The sequence below is a fragment of the Colossoma macropomum genome, unplaced genomic scaffold (genome assembly GCF_904425465.1).
Source record: "Colossoma macropomum unplaced genomic scaffold, Colossoma_macropomum, whole genome shotgun sequence".
In the NCBI taxonomy this organism is placed as follows: domain Eukaryota; kingdom Metazoa; phylum Chordata; class Actinopteri; order Characiformes; family Serrasalmidae; genus Colossoma; species Colossoma macropomum.
This window is the reverse complement of record NW_023494784.1, coordinates 30,253,252-30,276,073: the sequence shown is the minus strand read 5'-3', so window position 1 is coordinate 30,276,073 and position 22,822 is coordinate 30,253,252. Positions and strand designations below refer to the sequence as shown.

Here is a 22,822-nt window from a genome sequence, read left to right as displayed (position 1 = left end):
CATTTTTATACCTACTTAAATTTCATATATGTATACAAATATTATTGTTTCAAAATATTTACAATATTGATATTTGATATGATGTTGATGATTGAACTGTGGTGAAGTTTCCATTCCAATGTTTACTGTAATATACAATTCTAAACTAAATTATTAAATTTTAAATACATTTTTAAACTATTGTTTTCTGGATTTACTGCTGCTAAAAAGACAGTCCTACAAAACTGGATTACCCCTGGACTTCACTTGGAATCATTCTGGGCTGTTAATTTACTTAACATAGCAAAACTTGAATGCATGGCTGTGCGACTTAACCATGCTAAGCACATGATTGTTGAAATGTAGCAAACTTTTTTGTTGCGTATTTTGGATTTCCTGCAAGGTATACGTTGAATATGGACATTTCATCCCTTATTTAATTTTGTGATGTACCTATGATCATTATTGCTGTCTATGTCTCTGGTTGTCTGTTGCCCCCTATCCCCTTGTTGTTTGTTGTTTTGTGCAATAAAAATTCTTGATCACAAACTTTAAATACATTTTAAGGAAAGTGTGGACCAACACGATTGACTTGAGTTAAAATGTGAGCATGCCTGAATGAACTGGTCAGGATGCCATTTAATTTTCATATACCCTTTGCACAACTCATGTTATAGATACTACTACTGCAAAAATAACAGCTACTGCTACTACCACTACTGCTACTACTAGTACTTTATAAGTGTCTTTATAATACAGGGTGATTCAAAAAGATCCATCCAATTTCAAAATGATTTCTTTCGTTTGTAAATCATTGCAGAACAATGCAGTAAATTGTAAATGGTTGAAGTGAGCATAAACTTTATTATGTCATTTTAAAAGTGCTCAGTATGGGCCCTCTCCAGCTGTACGGACAACATCAACACCATAGTCAAATTCATCCCATACTCAATTGAGCATGTGGGGTGTCACTGTACTCACGGCTCTTTCAGTGCGATTTCGGAGATCATCCAGTGTGGTTGGGAGTGGCACATAAACAGAATACTTAACGTATCCCCACAAAAAAAGTCACATGGTGTGAGATCTGGTGATGCTGGTGACCTTTTTCTTGGAACTGTTGGTACCAATGACGAATGCTTTGTAAAAATATGACGCTTTAAAATCAGATTAATCTTTTTGAATCACCCTGTATAATGAGTGTCTTTATAATATAATTGTAATGACCAATATTCACGTTTTTAAATTAGGGTTTAGAGAACCCTTTCATGCCATATGTGCTTTAGATTAGATCTTATATGTGAATGGATGTCTCGTGAGTCCATCATCTATGATGTTGTGTTAGCTATAACCAGGTAGTAATGCTTCACAAAAAAAAAAAAACCTGCTGGAAACCCTTTCTGTCAATGTTATATTCATAATACATTATACAGGCAGGTATAATGTGTTATACACCCAACATAACAGAATTACATACGCAATTATAATCACTCATATGTTTTGTTACATGCACAACACATTATGAAGTAGCAATATGTGACAAGTTTTATTAGGTCTTGTATTAAAGTGCATTAAAATGTAATAAACATACAAATATCAAGTGTTAAAAAATTTGAATAAATAAAAGTATGATCAAATAACACATTATCAGTGATTGTTTTATCAGTTTTATTTTTGAAACCCTTTCATATATGCTAACAATCAGCTAAACTAACAACCAGTTTTTATTTATGAATTGATACATTCATGATTTATACATTTTTGTGTATTGTGATACTTTTACATAATATATCCAGAATAATGTTTTAAAATGATTAAATACAAATGTAACAATTTAATTATCACCACAAGCACACATGAAACTGCCTAAATAAAAGTTAAAAACCTTTGTTGAAGTGTTTGGTCTGTTTAATCTCTTGCAATGCAACACACAAAGTGATATTTTTTTTTTTTTTGCAACTGGCAATTATACATTTCTGAATATCCTTTCTGATGTTAATCATTTTCCTACATATTACTAGCATAGTATGTAGGAACTGGTTAAGATTGGTTAAGATTTTCGAAATTCGGTTAGTGACAGTCCTTACACACCATTTAATCTAACATTTGCTGTAAATATCATTTAGTATGATCTGTTTTAAATTTTGAGACAAAGAATAAAGGTAATCCATCTGGTTTACTTGAGCAAAGCCATGAGTCATGAAATTGAATCTTAGCATTTTTCCATTCTTCTGCATTGGTATGGATTTTGTATCTGTTTTCACATATGGTAATGCATTTTTATTTTTATGCAGCAAAAGCATTAATTTTAGTGACAGTTTTGTCTCATGTAATATTGAAGGCAGATTTCAGACTAATAAGAGCCTGGTCCTTAGTAAGTCTGTTCCATGCTTCTGGATATACAGCTGGCTTTGCTTTATACCTTTCAGCAAATTCGTTATTAAATGTTACCAGCACAAATTTCCAGTAGTCTGAGGCCTCTATAGAACTGTCTGGTGGGATAGTCCAGTTTGGGTAGTAGGTATGGTATTGTTTGTAAGGATGAGGTTCAAAATTTGTCTCATGATTTAGAAAGGCCCCATTGCCATGTACACTAGATGTACAAATTTCTTCACATAGGATGTTAGTCTCCAAATCTCTGTATGTGCCAAGCCCTTGTGGTCGATGCACAGCTGCATGGTGGTTCTGATGTTTCTTTGTTCCTGCATCACATGGAACTTTGCAGAAGGGACACTGCTTCCCACAACCAAAGACCCTCTTGAACAGCTCATCTTGGGGTTTCACTAGCACACTGTTTAGTGTCTCAACGATATCGGATGACCTTGAGATCTCCTCTGCTAGCTGCCTTTTCATGTCATCTAAACACTCACAGAGACTTTTGGTAAATGAACTACAACAACTTGTGTTCTGAAAAAGGACTCCTTCCACAGCATCCCTGGGCACTGAAATGATTTTGCTGAGAGCTGTGCAAAAATTCTGTATCAACTTTCTGGTGCTTTCTGCATCATCGGACAAAGGAAGTCCATCCTCTCCATGCTTTGAAGCTTCCACTGCTTTCATGATCTTTTCAAATACATTGTCCAGCTTTTTCATTTTTAATTTTTGCAAGGATATATCTTCGGAGAAGCATTGAATAATGTGATTATATATCCAATCCTTGACATAACTCTTGTAATGCAGAATGTAATGCAGAAAGTCAGTGAAATCCAGTTGTTCCAGCATATCTTTCTGAATGTTGTATTGGAACAGAAACCGTGTACTATACTCAGTCGGCGAGTTGGCCAAAACTGCATCAACAATGTCTGTTCCAAGGGATTGATTGATGTACTCAGTCACTGCTGGTTTGAGACAGAGCTGAGTGAAGTCTTGTGCTTTTCTTTGGCACTGATCCCTCTTTTTGTACAAATCAATGAAATCAGAAAGATACTGGCTCTTGAATTTCTCCAAGTTTTTTAAAGGATCTTGAGCAGTGAGAAATTTCCTGTGCATCTCACGGAATTTTCGAGAAGCAATGCCACAAATGTGCAGTTTTAGGTCTACCTCAAACTTGATATTGACTTTGGTGCCTGCTTGTTTGAGGTGCATATCAATTTCCTCAAATATGTCTTTTGTAAATACGTCTTGGTAGTCCATTTTAGACTTTGTCAACTCTTCAATCATTCTACAGCAATTCAGAATGACATCATTTGCAAGAATCTCCACATCTTGCTTTGCATTTTGTCTGGTGAAAAAATTTCTAAGTCTGGTTAAGAATTTTACATGTTTGTCTTTCACCTGGAACTGCTGTAGACCATATTGTGTCAAGTTTTGAACTTTCTGTAAGTCCTCACTGACATTGCGATTCATTAAATTGGATCTCATTTGCTTGAAAACATCAGCTGGAATATCCCTTTCTTTAAAGCTAGAGATGTTTTCCAATTCTCTTCTCCACATGCTCTCAAAGTCAGCCTTGAGATCCTCATCAGACAGTTCATCTTTCTGATATTTGTAATTTTGCAGCAGCTGCAGGACTTGGAACTCAATCATTGCAGCTTGCTGTCTGTGAATCTCCTCTACTTTCTGTTTGTTTCTTCTCATCTCAAGAGCAGCCTCTAATCGCTTCCTCACTTCATCCTTCATTTCATTCTCAAGATTTTTGATGCTCTTAGCAAAATCAGTTTTGTATTTCACCACCAAGTGCACATAGCGGTCTTTCCTTTTGTAGTAGTCTTTTAATTTTTCAGTCATTTCTTTTGTTTGAGAGGCAATCTCTTTCTTTGCTTCCTCTCTAAGTGGATCAACAACCTCATTAATTGACTGCATACAACTGGTTTCGGTGTTTGATATTTTAACTGTTGCATTTGTAAGCCAAGACTGGATGTGTTTTCTGAAACACCACTCCCATTCTGTAACCTCTTTGCAAAGACTGTCATAGGCATGGGCCACCAGAGTGTTTCTGAAGCTAAAGATGAAGTTTTCAAATTTCACTGCCTTCCATAAGCTACTCATCCATTGCAGAAACTCTGGAATCTGAAAAGGTTGTTCTTCTTTTCTTGCTTTAAGAATTTCCACTAGGTTTTGCTTGAAATCAAAAACAGCCACACTGTAACCTGTGTTAACTGGAGCCATTGGTGGTGTGCCATGCCATAAGCCTGGTATATACCAGTTATTCTTTTTCACATCATAATCCAAAACATCAGTGAATTCATTCACTTTATGCTGCTTTTCCATCCCAGCTGCGATTTTTGTCATCTCATTTAGATGGTCCAGGAGCTGTTTCCGCTCTGTCATGTTTTTGTTATATGCTGATACACCAGCAACATTCTGGTGAACAAAATGACAGACTGTTTTTTTACCAATTTCCTTCATTCGTAAAAAAGCATGAACTGCTATTTGTAGGACATCCTTCATCTCAGTAGAGTTCTCCATTGCAATATTGATGATGGTTACATCACTAAGACCAATCACTAATGTGGCTAGTTCATTGTCATGCTCATAACTGTCTTCAAGTAGGGCCAGAGCAGGTGATTTCAAACCCTCTGTATCAATTAAAAGGACAAAGTCACACTGTAATTCTTCTTTTAGGTCCTCACCAAGAGGAAGAAAAAGCATGGATGCTCCACGAGTGCATCGACCACTACTGACTGCAAACTGGACACCGAACATAGTGTTGAGCAGTGTTGATTTGCCTGAGCTCTGAACCCCTAACACTGTCAGGACCAACAGACGACTCTTCTGCCCAACCTTCCTGTGCAGTTCCATGAGAACATCACTTATCCATTTTTGAGGGATATTTGATGCCTCTCCATCAAGTAGCTCAAGAGGAAACCCAGCCAGAAGCAGCTCAGCAGCCAGAACAGGGAGATGGCTAGTTTCTTCAGATAATTTGCTTGAACCAAGTGAAGCAGTCTCATAGATCAGCCCCATTTCTCTCATGTAATGTTCAATTCCAAGAGCACTATCAAGAAGGCTCTGGTCCAAGCAGGCAATGCCTTCCCTATCTCCCTTTCGTTCACACTCTTTATATTTGTGTCGAAGTTCTGACAAGTGCTTGCGTGATTTACTGTCCAACTTCAATCCCATCCATCTGAGGAAGAAGGCTCTCTCGCTGTAATCAGACGTTGACAAAGCCCTTATGAAGACAGTCATTGCTTTTGTCATCCTGTACTTGCTTTGTTTGTTCCAAATTTCATCTTTTTCTTTCAGAAGCTGAACCTTGTATTCTTCCAAGCTTAGCTGTCCTGAATTTTGTAATCTGCATTCCTCTTTTTCAATCTGAGCCAATCTTTTCCAGTTTTCACCTTGCAGTGGTAGCTGTCTCTTCTTGTAATCTACTACCTGAAGTATTCCAAAACCTTTTATGATATCCTCAGCTGCACTCTCTGCTGATACAGAGGCTTTGCTCTGATATTCATCAATTACAACACCTAATTCTTGAGCAACATTCTTCATAGACTCAATTTTAGACCTTTCAGATGATATGGAGCTCTCACCAAGCAATTTTTTCATAGCAGAAGTGATGATCTTTGAGAAACGAGCCAAATTGGCTTTTTGGCTTTTCTTAATTATGTACTCTCTTTCCAACTTCAGAGTACCAATTGCTGTTTCAACAGATGTCTTAACATTCTCCTTCATTTCTCTCTGAGAGTTTACCACAAGAAAGATTTTGGACTTAGTTTTCTCTAAGGAAGCAAATAATATTTGCTCTTCTTGTTCAACACTGTCCAGGAACACAAAGATAGCTGCTGATACCTGAGTAAGAAAACTGAATTGTGTTTCAAAAGTGCAAATATCTCCTCTTAAATTAGCAATAGCCACTGGCTCGGGGAATGCATCAATGCTATTGTTTCCACAAGGCAGATTCCAGCATATTTCAACCAGGCCATTAGCAATCAACCTCTGAGCAGACCCTCCGATCATTTCTCGATGTAAAAAGAAATCATGATGTTGCTGTGACTGACTGAGAACTTCATTTAAAACTTGAGACTTGGACAAGCTGCAGTTACGTAATCTCACAAATGACACCAGAGGAATGTTTGCATGAACTACATTTTCTTCAACAAATCCTTTATATTCAGTCATCGAATGGGGACGCCACTCTTTCAGGATACCTCTTAGAGCCCACAACTTAAGAGTGCACTGACCATGTACTTCTTGGGGTATCAGAAAGGGTACTGCAAACTGACACATTGACATTTTAAGTGTTATTTCTTGCTGGAGGAAACTGTCAGCACAGGCAAAGAGAGCAATGCTGAGATCTAGAAGATTGAGACAACCTTCACAGTCCTCCTCAGCAGATGAGTCTTCTGTTTCATCATTTTCACAAAATGTAGATAATAAAGACCTTGAATTTGAATTAACCATCAGTAACTTTCTTAGGAAAGCCCATGGTATTGCTTGCAGTGAGTTGGGCTCTTCGTCTGACACACTAGCGCTGTTGATCTCTAGTAAAAATCTTAGAGTCAGCTTATTTGGGTAGTATTTTTCGAGTCCCAGTGTCCTCAAGAGTGCTTGAAGAGAGTCTGAAAACAAAGAGGTATATTGTATTGTTATTCTCATTTGCAAAATATAAAGCATGCTTTATCAAATACACATGTTTAAATTATTTATACAAATCCAGTCCCAAAAAAAGTTGGGACAGTATGGAAAATGCTAATAAAAACAAAAAGCAGTAATTAGTAAATTCTGTTTGCAATTGTTGATGCAGTGAAGAAAGGCATTTATTGACAATGGATTGTCACAGTATTCCTGAGCCCATGTGGTGATATCCATCAGAAAAATCCTGGTTTTTAACGCATGCTGTCTGAGGGATCGAAGGTCACAAGCATTCTGCTGTGGTATTTGGCCTTGCTTTTTATGCACAGAGTTTTTTCTGGATTCCCTCATTCTTTTGATGTTATTATGAACTGGGTAATGTTAAATACCTAAAATCCTTGAAAGCACTTTTTGAGTAACATTGGGCCATTTTTTAGAAGAAATATCTTCTTAAAACCCACTGTTCTGGACAGATTCTGACATTCACCAGTGCTTTCTTATTTAGGATTTGTTCTTAGGTAAAACAGAATTTATGCACAATCAAGAGCCCAAAAGTGTGAACAATTGTGTGGTTTAAGAACACATCATGAATCTGATGTAGACTTTTCCTTAGGAACTTTCTCAAGAACAAATTTAAGAAAAAACTTAGGAAGTCAATGATGAATGAGGCCCAATGTTCTTAAACAGTTAAACTATTTGCTGATGCATTTTTGGCAAAGTGATGTGCCTCAACTCAACCTTGCTTATGAAGTCTTTCCTGGATTATCCTTTTATATCCAAGCATGATTACATCACCACTTTTAAAATGTTTTCAGAACGTTCAACAATGTTCCTTGTCTTAAATTGCCCTGTCACAACTTTTTTGTTTGGCTTGCATCAGTTTCAGAATAAATGTATATTTACTAATATTGATAGGATAAAACATTAAAAATCCTGTCTTTGTACTGCTTTTGTTTAAATGCAGATCAAATTGGATTTACAAATTGCTGCTTTCTGTTTTTATTTGTATTTCACATACTGTCCCAACCTTTTTGGAATTGGGTTTGTACAATTTTGTTTGTGTTTTGTGATGAACAAAACTCACACCTTCCTTAAGTCATATGTAATTCACAAGCAGAAGTAAAATATGTTGTTTCATGGAGAGTTTGAAGATTTCTTTGTTTTTTTGTTTTTTTGTTATTCAGACAATGATATAATAAGCATTATATTATTAGCTAATTACTCTATAAGGCGTTTATAAGTCAGCTGAAATTAATTTAGAGTGAAACCAAATACTAAGACATGCCATGACACAGGTTAAAAAGCCAAAAGAATTGTCATGGGAAAAAAAAAAATACTGTATGTTCTATAGCTTCATGTGTTTTCCTGCATGTAATTACTAACATGCTTTTCTCTGCAGCACACTTGCAGCTTATTATTCATTCCTTTTTTGCTTCTACAAGCAGCCAGTAATCGTCCAAACCCGCCCCACTCAACCAGCCATAACATCTGCCCACTCAAGCCCGGAACCCTCTTGGCTGTTTCCCCGCAAAGACTATCGTGCCTCAATATGAATCCCACCCACAAATTATTTAGCAGATCACATGGGACCCACGGCTGAACCTTGCGCAGACCTCTGTACCAGGGACTGGTAGTCAGGAGTAATGGCATCATTGAGGTGGCGGTAATCCCCACATGGCTGACATCAGAGTTGGGCACTTTGTGTAGAGGAGAAGCCCAAGGACTATTCATTTTTGACATCTGGAATCAACGGGGTCACCAGTGTAGTGTTTGTAGAAATACGCAGAGAATTGAAAGGCGTTACTTTCGTTTTCTCTCACAACAGCTAAACAGCGCAGCATTATGTCATCATTCCACAAGTGACACAGCATAAACTTAAAATAACAATTACGTTCTATGGCAGTGGGTAAACTATACAATATTACTTATGTTTTTCCCACTGCAGCAAAATTGTATTTTGACATTACTTTTGTGCCGTAGTTTATGCAGTGAGTGAAATACACACACGCTGTTAAAAATGAGAGGTCAGCTCAACTCAAAATGATATCGTAACTGATTTCATGTTTTTTCTTATGTTGACTCAACTTGAGGACACAAGAGTTCACACAACTCAAACTTCTTAGTTGAGTCAAAAGTTCTCTTAATTTTTTAGTTCTGCATCTCAGTTAGGTAAAAAAACAAACTTTTATACTCAGTTTTCCCATTAGCCAGGACTCTTTCCATCACGCAATTCTGCTAGGCATTTTTCCTTAATCTTTGAGTCTGAAACAAGTCAGCATGCATTCTTCAGCTAATTTTAAGCAATTTCAACACTAAACAGCAAAAAATGATGGTTACTGTAATATATTCTTTTAATGACAGCATGTTAGTAATCTTAGTAAGTTAATTAGTAATGGCTGTATATTAAACTGATTTTTTTTAACCTTTCCAAATAAAATACAAAATCCATGGTACATGGATAACAATGACAGTCATAATGGAATAAACAAAGAGTAGTCCAACTACATATGAAAAGAATTTTCAAAGTATTATTAAACTTAATAAAAAAATAAAATAATTAAAATAATAAACATTTGGAGTTATTTTTTTATGATTTTTGGGAGCACTGAGAACAGCAAAAACTTGCTCAGCAAACTAAAAACAATCACTTGTTTTAATTGAATTTAGATGACAACAGAAACCAAAACCACTGAGCCAAATAAAATTTACAGAAAAGACAACAAAATGATGGTGAATGTACAAAGCTGACATTGGCTTCTTCTAACTCTGTTCCACCTTAACTGTTAGAATCCTATGGTAATTTTGCATAATTTTTGGTATTTTGGTTAATTACAATTGCAATTATAAAGTATTTACATGAGACAGTCACATGCCTATGCTGTTATTTTCAGGAGACCCTGGACTACTCAGATATGCCATTATTTCATATGCATATGTAAACAGAATCTTGATATCTCTATGCATTTGGCTAATTTTTGGTCAAAATCACCTGAAAAAGTTTGTAAATTTTTGCTTATGCAGATCTTGCAAACAAGTGTCACCTCCGATACCTTTTCAGAAATTGTTAGTCTGGAGTGTCTGTGAGCTGCAAGTGCTAGATTTTTGACGGTGGTTCATTATATTGCCTATTATAGAATAAAAATAAATAATAAGCATAAGACGACCATGTTTTTACATTGATTTTCTGTCCTCTTGGACTCATGCTGAGTGCTAAAACTGATACACAGTTGAATGTTTCTAGTCAACTGTTTTTAATACTCAAAATCAATGTAAATTGAAAGACAACTAAATATGATTAATTTTATAATAATATTTATCATATTTATTGTTATTTGACTGTAAAAAAAAGTGTTTTAGTGCCTGTTTGATTTTGAGTAAAAGATTGCACTCAGTCTAGTGGATGGGAACACCACTCCCTATCATGTTATTCTACCTCTTCCCTCACTCTCAGTGCAGAAACAGTGCAGAGCATGTGGAGAGCACATGGTCTCATATGTGCCTCAGTCTGATTGTTTGTGTGGTTATTAACCGTATTTAGCTGTAGATTTCTCACTATTAGCACTGAACTCAGAGTTAGAGTCAATCAGAGCATTGTTTGAGACACGAGGAGCAGTTTCAGATCGTACACATGCATTTGGGGATGTGAGTGGGGCATTTAAATGGAAATAAATGTAGGATCTGAATGGTGCTTTTCTGAATTGGATTACTGACTGAATCTTCACTGAAACTCAAGAACATCAGGACACACAAGGTACGTCCGATCACTGTGATGGGTGAATTGCGTTGCCCTATGAAGGCTAATGCAAAAAGCTGATATCAGTGGATTTGACTGTTTTTAGTGCTGAATTTCTGGCTGTTGTTTGGTTAGAGCTGGGTTTTCTCACTCTGGTTAGTGAGGGCAGGGTCTGCTGAGTGTTCTGATGTGTGAATCATGTTGCTATTTTTAACCCTTTGTTATACTAGTATGAAGACTATAAACAGATTGAAAACGTTGTTTTTTTGTGATTTTGTTTAGTGCTGCACTTTATCGTAATTACTGTTTTGATTTCTTTTAATCCTTTATTTTAGTTGCTATTTTATTTTATCTTCAGCTTTTTAATTTAAAACTGTCACTGCATGTTATTGTAGCACTATTTAAATTTCTTTTAATTTCTTATTTTATTTGCTATTTGCTTTTTATCTTAAGCTCTTGATTTTTTTTATTTTTTTATTTTGATTTATATGACACCTAAATGTTTTCATGATGCTATAATGTTGCTAGCTTGGTAACTCACCACTGGGCTGTCCTGAGTCCTGTGTAGATCCTGATCCACTGTTGTGCACTATGAGCAAAATACAAAACATATCATTATTTAAAATTGCATATTGCTAATCAAAAACCAAATAGTTAATGGAATGAATGCACAGTCACACACGCAATTATACTGACAAGGCTAATACATACTTTCACTGTTGTCCATGTAAGAGGCCATGTTTTTTTCTACTTTATCTTGTATTGATCACTTTTCAGAAATATCTGCACACAGAAGAACACAGCACCATAATGTAGTACAATACTGGAAGATACATAATATATATTCTGACACATGTTCTCCACAAGCAAGAGAAATGTATCATATGGCTCTGTTATTCAACTCTATTCCAGGAAAGCCACAGATTACAGCCCATTTAAACCTGATATTCACCCCATAAATGGCCAAAGTTTTATTACACAATTCTATAACCTCAGAATAGCTCAAACAGTTTGTATTGAAGTCCCTGTAGATACATAATAATAGGCCTTAGTATGTAATAAACCTGCATTTTTAAGGGGTTAAAATATGCCTCCTGGACTTTGGCACAGAATGTAATGTTAGCTAATAAAAAGACATAGTTAACTAGTCTTAACCCAGATTGTAAAGCCATATTCAAGCTGAATTAGTTTTACAAAAGGAGGTTCGGTAGTGTAATCTGTAAAGAATTTGACTGGCTTATTTGTACAGGCTAATGTTTCTGTGTAGTTTCCCAAATTACCCCAAATAGCCTGGATAGAAACATCATAGCTTGGGTATTCACATCAGATTAAAATTAAATAGTTCCAAACAAACAACAAATACTAACTTCTGGTTAACACCCAGTACAATAGTGTTAGGCTAGTAAAGTGGATTATTCCAGTTTAACAAATTACACCCAAAAAGAACAAAAATCGCTCTACCCTGTGAGAGGTAATTTCAGTTATTTCATTTTTATTCCCCTTCTAATTAGCCATCACCAAAACAGTTGTAGGTCCAGTTTTGAACTAGAGGATAAAGAATTGTGCCAAGTCAAACTCTACTTTTGTGGTTAGCCTAGTATCTTAGTTACCAAAAACAGTGGCTTCATTGCATGCTACCAGGATTTATAATTATATTACCACGAGGTTGATTCAAGGACTACTATTACCTACAGATCTCTGGATTTAAGAAATTATAGAAGATAATTTTCTCTGTAATTATTACTTAGCGGGCTGTTAAAAACTATAGATGTTGCAGATTTGTACTTGATTAAAATCACAGATCTTGTCAGTAATCATTCAAATTACAGCACCTGCCCAGGAAAAACTAACCCAGCTTGAATAGGGCTGAAGTGTTAGCCCTGTAAACTGGTGATAAATAATTTATCTTCTTATAAATAACCTGTGTATTCTTTTAAATAGCTTGCCTATTTACTATTTTATCTAGCTAAACAGTGTTCTTCAGTTGGTGGAAGACACAAAATAGTAAGACATTCATTTTTTCATTTTTAAACTTTCCTTTCAAAAGTGTCACTTTAATAACACATTTCCTAAAACCACTTCAGTCTTCTTTAGGGTGAAATGGGCTATTCCCAATATGTCCATAGTTTGAGCCCTCTGACTACTATTCACATATTAATAATAATAGGGAGAAAACATGCAAGACATTTTGAAATGATGGACTAATCAGAGGTGCTGTGCACTTTCAACTTGACATTCAAATTACTTTCTTTTTTTCTCAGGGCAAAATTTTATTCATGACATTTTCCTATTCTGTAAAACAACTTTTTTTTATCATACAACAGAAATGTTTTAACTTCTGAAAGAAACAGCAACATTTCTAAATTTTACATGAAAGTGTAGAAAATTGTAAAGGCTCATAATTGCTTACCAAAGTAGGTCCATAAATAACAGGCAGGATGACTATTCTCACAGACAATTCTCATTTTGATATCTCTGCTTTTTCTGATGCTGGAGCGCCTGCTTTCCTCATGTTATGTTACTTGCTTTCAGCATTTATACTTCAAAACCAAAAGTAAAACAACTAGTTATTCATTCATAGGCCTATTCTTAAGGGAGATAATATTGGGAGGGGAACGCTTTGATAGCAGATAGTATGATTTCCCAGAAATTCATTAATAATTACTGGAATTGTGGAGTCTGTTCCTCTGTTAGAAGACAATAATGTACAGCTACGCTCGAGCTTGGACACTGTAGGACTAGGTACAACTTTTAAGGAGAAAATGGGAATAAATTGAATGGAATCAAAGGCAGAGTTCACTTAGGCTACAGTCAACATAGAGAGGAAATAAAAAACTAATAAAAGAAGGGCAAAGTTCACTTATCAGTTCCCAACAACACACCTTTAACTAACACAGTCCTTGGGTCAGAGAGACAAAAGAAAATAATTGAGTGATATCTGTCAGTAGCAGGAACTGTCAACTACCACCACAGCAAATTTCAGTTTCACTTTATATTTACACTCACAGATGTTCTGAATGCCATTGGGTATGACATTGTCGGCATAGGTAATTCTCTTGATGAGAAACGTGTATTCAGGGCAAACTATAAAAACAGCCAAGAACCTGTACAGCCTTTCATCTGCTATAAGCAGGTCTGACACAGAACTGAAATCTCAACAGATAACCTTGATGTAAAGCTAAGGTTAAGTCAATGAAGTCATATGTTACATGCCAAATAAATTTAAAAAACCTCTGAATTCATTAAAAAGCATAAAACAGTGCATATAACGTATTTTCAGTCAGATCACTTCTACTGCCCCTTTTTCAGTCATTTTTCCTCTTTCTGTTTGTTTTATCACATTTTATTGTCATGTCACTGTATTTTATATTGTACCAAATTTTCTTGTCTTTCTTTTCAATATTTCTGTATTATTATTATTATTATTTTTATTCTTTTCCCTTCTGACACAACCTGAAAGAACACTCCACTCTTCGCTTCAGTTTGCATTTGTGAAAGTTAGATTCTGTCACCGGGTTGTAACAGAATTAGGGGGTTTGTCCATTCCTGATTTTGTCCGTTGAGTATTTGCATTTTATTTGTTTGCTGGCAGTTTCTGTGTGTAGGTGATTGGATCTTTGTATTGTAAACTGGCCTTTGTGGTTTTATTGCCCTCCCTAATGTGAGAGAAATTAAATTGTTGCAGTGTTGGTAGTGGTTTTAGTTCACTACAACATTTTTGCTTTTTGTTTACTTCTAAAAAGGTGATTAGAAGCTTTGTTTCAGGTAATGGTGGAGGAACCAAGTCTGGCAGCGACAGAGAACACTGGTGTTGCCTGGGGTAGGTCTGCTCTTCTGACGGAGGCCAATGGCAGTAGGGCTTTGACTGCCTAGCGCAAATATGCAGCTATATTGTTCTATATTTTATATTGTTTTTCATTTTATATTATTCTTATATTATTTATATTATAATTCTTATTTTTCTGCTAGATTTTTTTAACATAACTCCACAAACACACTCAACACACCACACACACACACTTTTAAGATAGCAGGAGATTTTAGGTAGCATTGTATTTGAGGTGGCATGGATTTAAGGTGCCAGATGTGAGGTAGCAGGAGATTTAAGGTGGCAGTGAACCATACCAACCACCAACTTAGCAGCACCATAGAAACCACCAAGCATCCACTTAGCAGCATGATAGCAACCACCTAGCAACCGCGTTGGAACACCATAGCAACCCCCTGGGATACCACAGCAACACCCTAGCAACCACCTAGCACTATATCTAGTATTTGTAGATATAATAGTCTTCAAGTTCAATAGTTACTATTGAAACAGTAATAGTGTAATGTTATACACTATATTGCCAAAAGTATTCGCTTGTCTGCCTTCACACGCATATGAACTTGAGTGACATCCCATTCCTAATCCATAGGGTTTAATATGATGTCAGCCCACCCTTTGCAGCTATAACAGCTTCAACTCTTCTGGGAAGGCTTTCCACAAGGTTTAGGTGTGTGTTTATGGGAATGTTTGACCATTCTTCCAGAAGCGCATTTGTGAGATCAGACACTGATGTTGGACAAGAAGGCCTGGCTCGCAGTCTCCGCTCTAATTCATCCCAAAGGTGTTCTGTCAGATTAAGGTCAGGACTCTGTGCAGGCCAGTCAAGTTCTTCCACACAAAACTCGCTCATCCATGTCTTTATGGACCTTGCTTTGTGCACTGGTGCGCAGTCATGTTGGAACAGGAAGGGGCCATCCCCAAACTGTTCCCACAAAGTTGGGAGCATGAAATTGTCCAAAATCTCTTGGTCTGCTGAAGCATTAAGAATTCCTTTCACTGGAACTAAGGGGCCGAGCCCAACTCCTGAAAAACAACCCCACACCATAATCACCCCTCCACCAAACTTTACACTTGGCACAGTGCAGTCATGTACCGTTCCCCTGGCAACCACCAAACCCAGACCCGTCCATCGGATTGCCAGATGGAGAAGCGTGACTTGTCACTCCAGAGAACACGTCTCCACTGCTCTAGAGTCCAGTGGTGGCGTGCTTTACACTACTGCATTCGATGCTTTGCATTGCGTTTGGTGATGTAAGGCTTGGATACAGCTGCTCGGCCATGGAAACCCATTCCATGAAGCTCTCTATGCACTGTTCTTGAGATAATCTGAAGATCATATGAAGTTTGGAGGTCTGTAGCGATTGACTCTGCAGAAAGTTGGCAACCTCTGCGCACTATGCGCCTCAGCATCCGCTGACCCCACTCTGTCGTTTTACGTGGCCTACCACTTCATGGCTGAGTTGCTGTCGTTCCCAATTGCTTTCACTTTGTTATAATACCACTGACAGTTGACTGTGGAATATTTAGTAGCGAGGAAATTTAGAAAATAGATGGGCTGAACACACTGATCAAGTTTCAGTGCGACATCGAGAGCTGCTGCATTTTAGCGCTCATAGAGACGTGGCTGTCTGCGGCAATACCAAACAAAGCATCACACCAGCTGGCTTCTCCACTTACCTTTAGTACAGAACTCTGGACTCTGGTAAGGGTAGAGCTTCTTTTCTCTTGGAGAACAAAACAGATTCGCTGAACACGCTGATCAAGTTTCAGTGCAATATTGAGAGCTGCTGCGTTTTAGTGTCCGCAAATTTTCATTCTCCATGTATTCATTGATTTTGTGGTGGCTAAAACTTGAGTGTAATTCCTTTAACATTTCAGAGGGAATGTCCCTCTCTTTCAAGCCTGAAATATTCACGTTGAATGCTTTGTTCCATATGCTCTCAAAATCAGCCCTCAAATCATCATCAGACAACTCACCTGCAGGACTTGGTCCTCCATCATAGTAGCTTGTTTCTTGTGAAGTTTTGCCATATTAGTTCGCAGCTGAAAAAAAAGCAGCATCTAATTTGTTTCTTATTATGTTTTTCATTTCTGTCTGCAGGCTCTGGATGCTTTTGATAAAGTCAACTTTGTACCTCTCCACCAAACCTACATGCTGATCTTTCCTTTTGTAGTATGTTTTCAATATTTATATAGTTGCACTTTTAAGTCAGGAGTAGATGTGCCTTTTGAAAGACCACTCCCATTCTGAAAATTGTTTGCAAAGGCTATTATAGGCATGGGCAACCTGTATGTTTTGAAAGCTGAAAATGAAGGTCTCAAACTTCACTGCCTTCCACATGCCTCTCGTCCAAACCAGGAATTGTGGGATGTTGAAGAATGGTTGACCATTTATTTCTTTCAGGAGTTTTAACATTTTTTTTTTCAATCGAAAACAGCAACACTGTAGCCTGTATTAACAGGTGCCATTGCAGGAGTGTCATACCATAAACCTAGTATATACCAGTGATTAACTTGTTATATGCTGATACACCAGCAATATTTTGGTGAACAAAGTGACAAATTGGTTTTTTACCAAGTTCCCTCATTCGTAAAAAAGCATGCTGCTATCTGCAAAATATCTTTCATCTCTGTGAAATTCTCCATTGCAACATTGATGATGGTTACATCACTAAGGCCAATCACGAATGTGGCTAGTTGATTGTCATGCTCATAACTGTTATCAAGTTGGGCGAGATCTGCTGATTTCAAACCCTCTGTATCGATTAAGAGGATATAGTCACATGACAGCTCTGTCCTGAGGTCCTCTCCCACTAGAAGTAAGAGCATGTAAGCTCCACGAGTGCACCGACCACTGCTAACTGCAAACTGGACTCCAAACATGGTGTTGAGCAGTGTTGATTTGCCTGTACTTTGAACCCCTAACACTGTCAGGACCAACAGACGACTCTTCTGCCCAACCATCTGGTGAAGCTCCATCAGAACATCATTTATCCAATTTTCTGGAATACTGGATGCATCTCCTTCCAGCAGTTCAAGAGGAAACCCTTCCTGCAGGAGCTCAGCAGCCACTGTGGGGAGTTTATCCAGTTTTTAGCTTGAACCAAGTGAAGCCTCATAAATATGTCCCATCTCTCTCAAGTAATGTTCTAAGCCAAGAGAGCTGTCCAGAAGTTGCTGGTCTATTTTGGCCAAGGAGTCTCTGTCTTTTCATTGACAGTATTCTTTCAAAGCATGTCGAAGGGATGACAGGTGCTTATGTGAACGCATGTCCAGCTTGTACCCCATCCATTTGAGAAAGAAAGCCCTCTCAATGGAGTCATTATTTGTCACTGCATTTATAAACTCTGACATTCCTGATGTGATCTTGTACTTACTTTGTGTCTTATAAATTTTGTTTCCTCCTGAAGTTGGGCTTTGTATTCCTCCAGCTTTGTATCTCCTGCAGTTTGTAACCTGCATTCCTCTTTTTCTATCTGAGACAGTTTTTTTTCCAGTTTTCACCTTGCAGTGGCAGCTGGTTCTTCTTATAGACAGCAATTTCACGAACTCCAATGCCTTTCATAATATTCTGTGCTGCTTGCTCTGCTGAGCTGGAGGCTTTGCTGTTAAGTTCATCCATAGATATTCCAAATTCACAAGCAATCTTTGACATGGACTCAATATCTAAGGACGGAGAGTGCTCACTAAGGGATTTCTTAATGGTAGAACAGATCATGTCTGCAAGCTTTGCCATATTGACATTCTGACTTTTCACAATGATGTCCTCTTTGGTCAACTTGAGGGCATCCATCGCTGCTTGAATTGATGACTTCACATCTGGATTTGTGTCTCTCTGATAATTCACAACAAAGAATAATTTTGAATTCATTTATTGTGAAGAGACAAACATCTTTTGCTCCCTTTCTTCAAACTTGTCCAGGAACACAAAAATTGCATTTGACACTTGAGTAAGGAAAGCAAACTGTGTTTCAAAAGCACCAACATCCCCTCTTAAATTAGCAATGGCCACTGGCTCAGGGAAGATGTCAATGGTCATGTTCCCACCTGGCAGATACCAGCACATTTAAACCATACCGTTAGCAGTCTTCCTGGGGCGACATCCTCCTTTCATGTCTTGGTGACAAAAGAAATCATGGTGCTGCTGGGATTTACTAAGTAAGTGGTTTATAACTAGGGACTTTGACAAGCTGCAATTTCTTAGCCTGACAAACAACACCAGAGGTATTTTTGCACAAACTGCACTCTCTTCAACAAACCCTTTACTTTCAGACATTGAATGGGGACGCCACTCTTTCAGGATACCTCTTAGAGCCCATAACATAAGAGTGCACTGATTCTGTCTACCACAGGGTAACAGAAAGGGCACTGCAAATTGGCACATGGACATCTTAATATTAAATTTATTTGTTAAACACTGAGAAAACACATTCTAATAATATTAATAATATTAATAATCATAAAAATTGGGAGCATTTTGCTATGGAGAAAAAAGAAACATAACCTAATTTTGAAGAAATTTTTTTCCTGTGCTTCAAAAACAAAATTGTCTGCTGTTCAGGCTCAGTGGAAAAATTTTGTACATGTTAGGTGTCAAGCAATAGTAACACTTATATTCACAGCCTGCAAACCATATAAATTCACTGATACCTCTAGTATGTTCTGGCCATACAAAGCTCCTGATGATGCAGTTGGTGTGGATGAGATTAAGGACAAAATGTATCATTGTTAATGCATTTTTAAGTTACACTCCATCTGCAAAAATTAGAACAAATGAAGATATGATTATTGTAGCTCTATGCTTTTTAAATCTTGCTTTGTAAGTAACATTTGAGCATGACATACTTATTGTCCAAAGTTATTAGAATACATTTCCTGTATCCCAGCCTTATATGGCTGTAAAACTCCAAAATAGTGAGAAAACCATATTTCATATGTGTAAACCCGATGACCTGACACTATGTAGCTGCTTTAAGACAGATTGCGTTCACTTGATTGTCCGCAGCACAATAATGAGATAACAGGCTCCGACAACAGGTTTAGGTTCACTTAGGTGAGACTGAGGACGGTTGCAACATGTTAATTTATTTGTACAATAATATTATAGTATTTTTTTTTTATTTATTAATATTATAGTATTATTTTTGTATTTATTAATATTTATCACTTCCCTGATTGTCCTTCACTCATCCCTGATTACATTTGAGGCTCATTCCAAAATACTGAACCCCTTTGTTAGTAACTTTCTTGCTCACTCTTGGCATAGCCTACTGAAAACAAATACAGTACAGTTTCTACTTTTAGATGATTTATTCACTGTAAGGCACCCCTCATGCACACACATGCACACACACATGTATAAGAAAATATAAACATAATTTTGGAAATAATTTTGTTTATCATTGGCCTCTGAAGGTCTTATAATATATTTGCCTGTTCTGTTCATCATAAGCAATAAAGTAGCTAAAGTGTGCCTATACTAAAATAGAAATGTTGAAAAATACTGTTGTGTGGTCTGTTTAGATATGGCTGCTTAGACTGGGGACAGATGCAACTGCTGTCCCTGTCCTATCACTCATGACAGAGCTTCATGTGCTGGCTAGACACACTGACCCTGAAACATTATAGCCATGTCACTTAGAAGTCAACAAAACAATGATTCAAACTCATGTAAGTTTTGATTAATTCATACAAAAAAGGACAGTATGACAAAAATACAGCTCATGAAAAAACTACTTTCATTCCTCCAAAACAGGTTTTTCAGTTAATGCAGCATCAGATGTTGAAAGTGTCTTCTGTCTTACTGGTGTGGGGAGGGTCTAACTGAGTATGTGCATTATGAGTGTCATCACTCTAGCATGTTTTAAATTAGAGGAATAAGACTTGTCTGCCCTAGTCTCCCCTACCCTGCTGCACACCTAGTCTCTCACTCACCTTTGAGTTGTCAACACCTTTAAAAAAAAATAAATGTCCAACCACAAACCTGCAGCACTCTATCAGCAGTCTATCTATATGCTATATCTCTGAGTGTTTAGTTATAGTCTGTTTTCTCCTTATCAGGATGTGATATACACATGTAATAATATTAATGTATTCTCGAGGCTTGTCTGTATAGTTGATATTGGATGTGCGGCACTCATTAAAGCTTCGCTATACCCCTGACTCTGTGTAGGGTTATACATTATATCATTATCCTCTTATATGGTGGCAGATTACAGAACATTTAAGATGCAAATAAATGCTGAGAACACAACAGCATTAAGGGAGAACACAAATATATGAATGGAGAACACAAAAAATTAAGAGAGAATGCAAATACAAAAGAGAGAACACAAACACAAAAGGGAGAATGCAAATAAAAAAGTGAGAATTCAAATGCAAAAGAGAGAACACAAATACAAAAAGGAGAATGCAAATTCAAAAGAGAGAATGCAAAAACGCAAAGAATAGAGAATCCAAATACTTAAAGGGAGAACACAAAACCATTAACAGAGAACAAAAATGCAAAATAGAGAATACAAATGCAAAAGGGAGAACATTCAGAATTCAGTATTCATTATACAGTTACTTTTTACATTTTTAGGAAAGTACTTTTAGAAAAGCTTCCCAGTAAATAAAAAAAAAGAAACAATACTGATACTTGTTTTTAAATTAGCACACTGCTAATTTAAAAGCTTGAGTAGACAGATAAATCAATGTGTTGATCAGTTATTAATTACAGTGTCACTGAGCTCTGCTAAAGCCTGAAGAGACTGATAAATCAATGTGATCAGTTATTAATCTCAGTGTTACTGAGCTCTGCTAAAGCCTGAGTAGACAGATAAATCAATATGATGATAAGTTATTAATCTCAGTGTTACTGAGCTCTGCTAAAGCCTGAGTAGACTGATAAATCAATATGATGATCAGTTATTAATCTCAGTGTTACTGAGCTCTGCTAAAGCCTGAGTAGACTGATAAATCAATATGATGATCAGTTATTAATCTCAGTGTTACTGAGCTCTGCTAAAGCCTGAGTAGACTGATAAATCAATATGATGATCAGTTATTAATCTCAGTGTTACTGAGCTCTGCTAAAGCCTGAGTAGGCTGATAAGTCAATGCGATCATCAATTATTAATCTCTTTGTTACTGAGCTCTTTTGAGGGATGATCAATCTAATGTTCTCTTCAGTAGTGGACATGTTTGCAAGTGATACATTTAGCATCAGTTCAGGTGACTGAGGGAGCAGAAGTGGACTAAAGCAGGTGATGAGAAAGAAAAAAAAAGTTGCAAATTTCTAATCTTCATTTTAATGAAAAGTGAATTTTCCACAAAGATTACAGGACTAAAACTGCTAACTGTAAATCAGATTAAAAAAGAGAGAGAAAAAATACTGTTTTCCCCATGTGCTTTTTCAATTTGTATTTTTATATAATGTAACATCACTGAATACATTTAGTGAAACTGTTTTTTTATTAATTGTTGTATAGTTTTGAATGAAGTGTTTAATTTTGCAAAAGATCCAAGGTGTTCCACTGCTTGTGTTTGTGGCTGGGTGAACTATGTGTAGTGTTTGGACAAAATGAGCCCTGTTTTCAAAATCGTGCATAAGCAATCATAAAACTGTAATAAAGCAAGTCATGAGAGGCTGTGTGTCACTGTGATTTTATCAAGTGGAAGAATGTTCTTATGCATGATGCAAAGTGATACCATACAATACTGTGCTCTAAAGGAACTACGTTTCTTGGTGGAATGCTTGTTTATGTTGATTATTAAAGCTTGTTTGGTTGATGGACTATTCTCAGTCCAGCAGTGACACTGAGATGTTTAAAAACTCCAGCAGTACTGATGTGTCTCATCCACTCATACCAGCGTAACACACACTAATACACCACCACCTCAGTGGATCATTCTAAGAGGTGCTGAGAATGATCCACCACCCAAATAATACCTGCTCTGTGATGGTATGAAAAAGTATGCTCTTCAGTGGTCAGGACCCCCAAAGTATGCAGAGAACCAGATGGACTACAGTCTGTAATTGTAGAACTACAAAGTGCACCTATATGGTAAGTGGAGCTTATAAAATGTACAAAAAGTATAGAAATAAGGAAGTGTATTTAATAAATGGCCAATATATTACAGTATCCAGTAGAACAGTCAGGTTAACCCCTCATTTTTAGAATAGAAAACATCAGTCGTTTATGGAGGAGCATGCGTCAGTGTTGTTTCTTCTGAACAGTAGTTATTCTTTAAACACACGGTAACTCATTATTAATGAACAAGGTGTA

General features: G+C 36.8%; 2 protein-coding genes and 1 pseudogene across 2 annotated transcripts; all 3 read right to left on the bottom strand.

The window, feature by feature from the left end:
* Positions 1-1,626: 1,626 nt before the first annotated feature.
* Positions 1,627-13,244, bottom strand: LOC118806608 (up-regulator of cell proliferation-like). Its single transcript, XM_036568088.1, has 4 exons — positions 13,134-13,244; positions 11,435-11,506; positions 11,265-11,312; positions 1,627-6,977 (listed from the first exon to the last, which is right to left on the bottom strand). Exons 2-4 carry the CDS (start codon positions 11,460-11,462, stop codon positions 2,302-2,304), a joined length of 4,752 nt encoding a protein of 1,583 aa, XP_036423981.1. The 5' UTR covers positions 11,463-11,506; positions 13,134-13,244; the 3' UTR covers positions 1,627-2,301.
* Positions 13,245-16,512: 3,268 nt separating this feature from the next.
* LOC118810661 lies at positions 16,513-18,345 on the bottom strand (annotated as a pseudogene).
* A 49-nt stretch (positions 18,346-18,394) lies between these two features.
* On the bottom strand, positions 18,395-19,386 carry LOC118810274 (up-regulator of cell proliferation-like). The gene is given in 1 exon segment (XM_036573910.1): positions 18,395-19,386. A coding segment is annotated over 1 exon segment (519 nt). The 5' UTR covers positions 18,943-19,386; the 3' UTR covers positions 18,395-18,423.
* Between the last annotated feature and the right edge of the window lie 3,436 nt (positions 19,387-22,822).

Coding starts and splice junctions, on each gene's coding strand:
- LOC118806608 (XM_036568088.1), bottom strand. CDS start 11,462: ATGGCCTCTTACATGGACAACAGTGAAA. Junction 11,313..11,434: donor TTACATGGACAACAGTGAAA/GTATGTATTAGC, acceptor TTTTGCTCATAG/TGCACAACAGTGGATCAGGA. Junction 6,978..11,264: donor GGACTCAGGACAGCCCAGTG/GTGAGTTACCAA, acceptor CTTTGTTTTCAG/ACTCTCTTCAAGCACTCTTG.